The following is a 6,000-nucleotide window of genomic DNA, read 5'->3' as shown; positions in this document are numbered from 1 at the left end:
CAGCTGTATGAATGAAAGTCTCCTTGACATCTGAAACATGATATTCAGTTTATAAGGCACGTAGAGGAATACTGCCAGAACTATACAGTGACACATGCAGTATGTTTTATTTGCAGTTGAGTCAACTGTTAGTATAATTACAAAGACAATTTTCCAATATACTTTCTGTATCAATTCCTCACAGCTTTCTAGTTCTCTGCTTACATCCAGTGGATAAAAACCAGTCCATTGTCATGTCATGTCACTGGTGTAGAAGAGTTAAGTATCAACTAAAACTTTAATTTTATTCTAAGCCAGGGTGAGTGTAGGATAAATAAAATGCACACATTTCTGAAAATACTAGGTTTTATTCACACCCCAGTGGTAAACAATAACATTATGTTGACCATCAGATTGCTTTGTAGATCACAGTCACATAAAATACAAAAACCCATAGCATAACAAGCAGATATGATCAATGGACATGATTGGAAATTCATTGTAAGGGTAAGTTATTGAATGTGCCATTTCCAAGGTAATAACTGTAATTCTAGAACAAAGTCATGAAGGCACAGCTATTGCAAGCTACTTACACCTGTTTGAACTACTGGGCTGAGAAAATACTTTGGTTCCTTAGGAGTTTTATTCTAAACAGACTGGTCTGACGGCAGCTGTGATGAATCAGAACTGCGGAGATCTACATGGCAAAGACTTCACAAGAACCAAGACTATGAAGCAGTGAAGAACATGCTTTAAAGGGATTTCTGCATCCTATTACATACTTGGCAGGAAAGTACACTTAATACTAAGTCCAAAGATCTTACCATTTAAACAGATTTTTAGAGGTTTAAATTTTATATATTTTTTTAACAAAAATTGTTTACTTTATTCTACCAAGATACAAAACATAAGGCTGTAAGTAACTAAGAGTTGTTTAACTTATTACAGTGCAGGTAATCCTCAAGGCCACATATACGCCACTTCATTGCTGCTTGCACTCAGCTGGGTTTTGATCTTTCTGTAAAGAGAAAGTATAGGATATTATTTAGTGACATCATAGGTAGTCACCCAAGATACACTAATACACCACATGCAACTCGGAACAAAAAGAGAATCTGTCATGGCACAAACTTCATGGCATATCTTCCATTCTGATCATAAAAGACTTCCAGAGATTTAGAGAACTGGAAGAACCAACATACACGCTAAAATACACTGAGGAGAAATGGTAATATTTTATGTAACCATATTTAAGGACTAATTTTCTGTTTTTTTAAACTGATACCATTAAAAAGTACCTAATACTTTGAAATTGTATTTTCCTGCAGTATGAGGCAACAAATGTAATATACTTTTAAAAAAAATTTGATTCCTTTCTGTGGAACTCAGTGCTTTATTCTCATCTATGTTCTCACCACGTGCAGCAGACAGCAGGGCTCTTGTAAGACTAGAGGCATTGATCTAGGTTTTATAGTACATATGAATATTCCCAACTAGAGACAGCCATGATTTAAATCCGCTGCATAGAACCACCACAAATCCTGGAAGGCAATCTTACACTTACAACAGTGCTTCTAATGTAATGAGTAACCGCCAAGACAACTGATATGAAGCCAGTGAGAAGTGTATAGAGTTCTGAGAAACTATGTGCTGAAGAGAGCCAACATTTGTTAGATTTTGTAATCTATGTGAATGACAAATGCTGTTAGTTTCAACGTTTACCTAAACTTTTGCACCTCTTGATTCTCTTATCTAGACATGCTGGAGGAGCATCTAATACATTAAACTTTACACAGCGCCCTCTGCTGTTGTACGCACACAAAGCATTCACATAATATGAAGCTGCACAATTGCAGGAAACATTGGTGGGGGCATACAATCACAAATCAGCTATTTGCTATGAAAATATTGACAATGTGTTTTGCCCCAGCCTTGTAGTTTTCCTGAAAGTAGCTGAGGTTGTGGCATGATTACTGTCCCAAACCATTTATTTGTAAGCATTTACACCACTATATAATGCAACTGCCACCAGAATCTAGACTTGCACCTGGCTGTAAGTGAAAACCAACCAACTCATGATTATTGCCCCATGTATACAAGAACCAAGTAATTGGACTAAGCGTCGGATCATGTTTGACCACCAGCTCCAACACTGGATGTAAATAGTGGAGGAGCTTTGTCTACTCAGCTTGTTTTCAATTTTCAGTTTAAGTTTTGCAGTAACATTGGAGTTGTCCCAGGATCGTTTTCAATTCTACACAATCACATTGCAGAGCCAAACATCAAGAGCTCAGACCCAAGTCTGCAATTCTTTCTCCAGATCCATTAAAGGGGCTCTATCACTAGGAAAAGTCATTTTTAACTAATCACATCTTTGCATAGCCCTTAGAAAGGCTATTCCACACCTCCCTTTAGTATATAGATTGCCTCAGTGGTTTCTGAATAAGTCAGTTTTTATTCATATGCTAATTAGACTGTTGCAGGATACATCGTGCACACCTCTCCTGTTGTTTCCTATGGGAGACTGCTGCTGCTGATAACTCAGCTTCCTGTTTGCCTCACACACATAGGAGATAATAGGAGAGAGTAGGCTGCTGGGAACTTCCTGTATTGGCTGGAAGCTCATTAGCATATGAATAAAAATGGACTTATTCAGAAACCACTGAGGCAATTTACATACTAAAGGTAGGTGTGAAGTAGCATTTCTAAAGGCTATGCAAGGATGTGATTAGTTAAAAATTACTTTTCCCAGTGATAGAGCCCCTTTAAATACACTTGCTAGAGGAGAGAACCTCCACATCATAAACGGTATATGCTGAGAAGCCTGTCTCTTGTAACAGATTCCCTTTAAGCACAAGGGTATTTCCTTCTAGGCAGATTTGACATTACTTTCAGATTTAAAACAAGGCTGATCAACTGAATATCCCACCATAATACTGAAGGAATTAGGTTTTATTTCACTTAAATGGAGTTTTCAGGCTTTTGATATTAAAGACCTAGCTGTGCTTCTAGCCTGATTCAGTGTCATTTCTGCCAGAGTACCAGTTGATGTAAGATGCAACATGTGACACAAAAAAAAAACAAAAAAAAAAAAAAACCAACCCACACCTTATGCAGCAGGATTAAAGCTAAGGCTGCACAGACTTTGTAAGCACTTTGACTTTAGTTATTAGACTTCAGATTACTGCAATACAGAGTCTTCAATATTGCGGACTCATTTAAATTGTCAATCGCAAGAAGAAGAAAAAAAAAATTACATTTATTTACAGACAGTTGCAGGACTGCCTCGAAACCTGCCATCGTTTCAATCTTAAAGTTCAGATGCAGTACAGCAGTCAACTGAGGAGCACTCAATGCTCATATCTCATGTGTCCTAGCATCCTTAATCTAAGTTTGAAACCAAGGATAAATGGATGTCCAAAAGAGTTAAAGTCAGAATTAAAAGGTTAAATCAAAATGTAAATTTTCTACAAATTTACTTTTCTAAAGAAATGAATTTTGCACTAAAGCAGAAAGTAAATCCTTTATCAACTATAAACAGGTAACCAGCACAAGTTTTAAGCGATGGACTCAGATGTTCAGTATAATGTGCACATGTGCAGTGTATCACGCATTAGTGTGTGCAGATGAACCAAACACACCATTAGTGTATTAACATACTGTATGTCAAGTTACATACCCAGGGCTAGAACTCTACCCGCACCATTTAAACCTAGTGAGGAAAAATGTTAAGGCTAGATACAGAAGTGGAGCACACTCTAGGTTAGCTCATACAAATGCATGCTTAAAGAGGACCTTTCATCAGATTGAACACCCCCTCCTAATACTTGTCTATGGACGAGCCGTGTGAGCAGAGGGAGGTGGCGTTCCTCCCTGCTCACACAGTACAGCGCGATAGGCGCTGCTGGGCAGAAGGACGTTCCTGGCTATGTGTCAGAAACGCCCTTCTGACTGTAAAGCGCTACGGTACCGATAGCACTTTACCCCGGGCACAGATTGGGAAAGCCGACAGTGTGCTGAATTCAGCGCAGTGTCAGCTTTCCAGCAGTATATAGAACTGCCTGTGCCCAATTGATGAAAGGTCCTCTTTAAGGGTAGGATTTATAAAGATTACATACTAAGTCGGAAAACCATACACATTCAATTATGAACACACAGGAACTAGCGGTCAAAAATAAAAATCCCCACTACTGAATCATGTTGCACTTGCCTTCGGTTCATAATCTGGATCATTTTCTTCATCTGCCTCCTCTTCTCCTTCCTGTAAAAATACAAGTTCTTTTATAAGAGTCTGTTCTTGATCATAAACGTGATCAACCAAAAATGTGCATCAAAAGCAGCACAAAAAAATTCTTAGCCACAGTAGGTGCTAAGATTTTCTGCAAGCTTTGTGGCTACAATTTTTGAAAAATGATTCTGTGCAAAGCCAGCTTAAGGCTAAGGCCCTGCAGGATGTCCCACAACAAAAGTGCTGCCGCAAAAACCACTGCGGCAATGCATCATGGTTCTTCCCACAGTGCTTTACACAAAGTCTGCAGGTTTCCTCTGCGGACTTTGTTTCAATTATACCTATGAGGAAACCGCTGGTGTTTCCTAAGGTGTAACTGACATGCTTAGCTTTACAGAAACACAAGCATTTCTGAATTTGCAGCATTTACGCAGTGGATATTTTTCTGCAATGTATGGATGGGAATAGCCAGAATCCCATCCACTTCACAGACACACACAGTGGCCAAATCGCAAGGTTTTCGCAGTGTCAAGCCACAGCCTGAAAGTGTCTCGACACTCAACTAGCCTCAACCTAGATTTCACAACCAGAGCTCACAAGCTTCAAATTACCACCATTGTTGAAACCTCCACATAAAATGCTGCATTGTCAATCCAACCATTTACCTCATCATCTGCTTCTTCTTCTTCATCATACTAGAGTAGGGAAAAAAAAAATAAGATGTATTTTAGATACAAGTAGTACAGAAGTTTTTTTTTTTTTTTGTTTTTTTTTATAAATTTGAGTTTCTGTATTTCCTCCTCTATTTTTTCTGGTCAAAGCACCATATGACAGCTTCTTGTTTGGCGCCATTTAGTTTTGTCCCACAATCATATAATGTACTAGGAATCTGAAGACATTCAGAATCATGTGGAACTGGAAAAGATTGCAGTTTGCCTTTTTTGTTTTTACATTACTTGATGCAGGAAAAACGTTACCTATATTCTACAGGCCAGTACAAACATGGTGATAAAGTTTATTTATAGTTTTAAAGCCATAAAGAATGAGAAGCTTTCAGTCACCATATTGTGACACCTGTAACTGTTTCCATGTACAGCCCTGCACAAGGCATGTTTCTGCAAAACAAGATGCAGTTTGATATTTAGCATTTTGATGTTTGATATTTCGGTTAAGTTCTGCATCCAGAACGGAAAAAAAATAGAATTTTAAAAAAAATAAAATTTCATTTTGTGTTTCGAGTGGCAGCTGATCCCTCTCTATACTTAACTTCTACCTAATAACACACTTGCACAAATAGATAATATACTTTAAGGAATTATATAAATAGTAAAAACTTACATCATCGTCATCATCTTCAATAGCTTCACCAGTGAAGTAAAGAACAGATCGTGGAATGATACGCTCACGTAAAAAGTGTCCTATTTCAAAGTCTGCAGTTAGGATTGCCTCTGCATCATCATCCTGGAACGAAAATGACACATCAATGGCAAAAGGGAAATAGCACATATCCAAAGTTATTGCCAATACCAAATGGCACCAATAGCAAGCTGTTGTAAATAAAACCCTAAAGTCGAATAGTGCCTAACCCCCACAGCAAAGACTAGGCAACCTAACCATGTAAATTCATCAAACTGGCTCATGCTGTATCATAGAACATGTCCTTCCTTTTTAGACTCCTTTGGCACACGGTAATTGAACAAAGAGGATGCTTTGAAGTCAAGTCTCAAAAGACCCTTCAGCAAGAGGCAAGGCAAGTTTCTAGTGTACATAAACGTGCTGAAATTCTGGCACAT

At 38.1% G+C, this 6,000-nt stretch overlaps 1 protein-coding gene across 2 annotated transcripts in view; it reads right to left on the bottom strand.

Moving 5' to 3' along the window:
• Window positions 1–327: 327 nt before the first annotated feature.
• NAP1L1 (nucleosome assembly protein 1 like 1) overlaps window positions 328–6,000 on the bottom strand; it is a 28,882-nt gene continuing 23,209 nt past the window's right edge. For both annotated transcript variants that reach the window (XM_075274307.1, XM_075274308.1), the window contains exons 12-15: window positions 5,546–5,668; window positions 4,873–4,902; window positions 4,186–4,240; window positions 328–993 (exon numbers count right to left, since the gene is read on the bottom strand). In XM_075274307.1, coding sequence (XP_075130408.1) covers window positions 962–993; window positions 4,186–4,240; window positions 4,873–4,902; window positions 5,546–5,668 — 240 coding nt within the window. In that variant the 3' untranslated portion in view covers window positions 328–961. The remainder of the gene's footprint in view (window positions 994–4,185; window positions 4,241–4,872; window positions 4,903–5,545; window positions 5,669–6,000) is intronic.

This window comes from Leptodactylus fuscus, chromosome 5 (assembly GCF_031893055.1).
Source record: "Leptodactylus fuscus isolate aLepFus1 chromosome 5, aLepFus1.hap2, whole genome shotgun sequence".
Classification (NCBI taxonomy): Eukaryota; Metazoa; Chordata; class Amphibia; order Anura; family Leptodactylidae; genus Leptodactylus; species Leptodactylus fuscus.
Note: the sequence above shows the minus strand (reverse complement) of the source record. Positions and strands in the feature narration are given on the sequence as shown.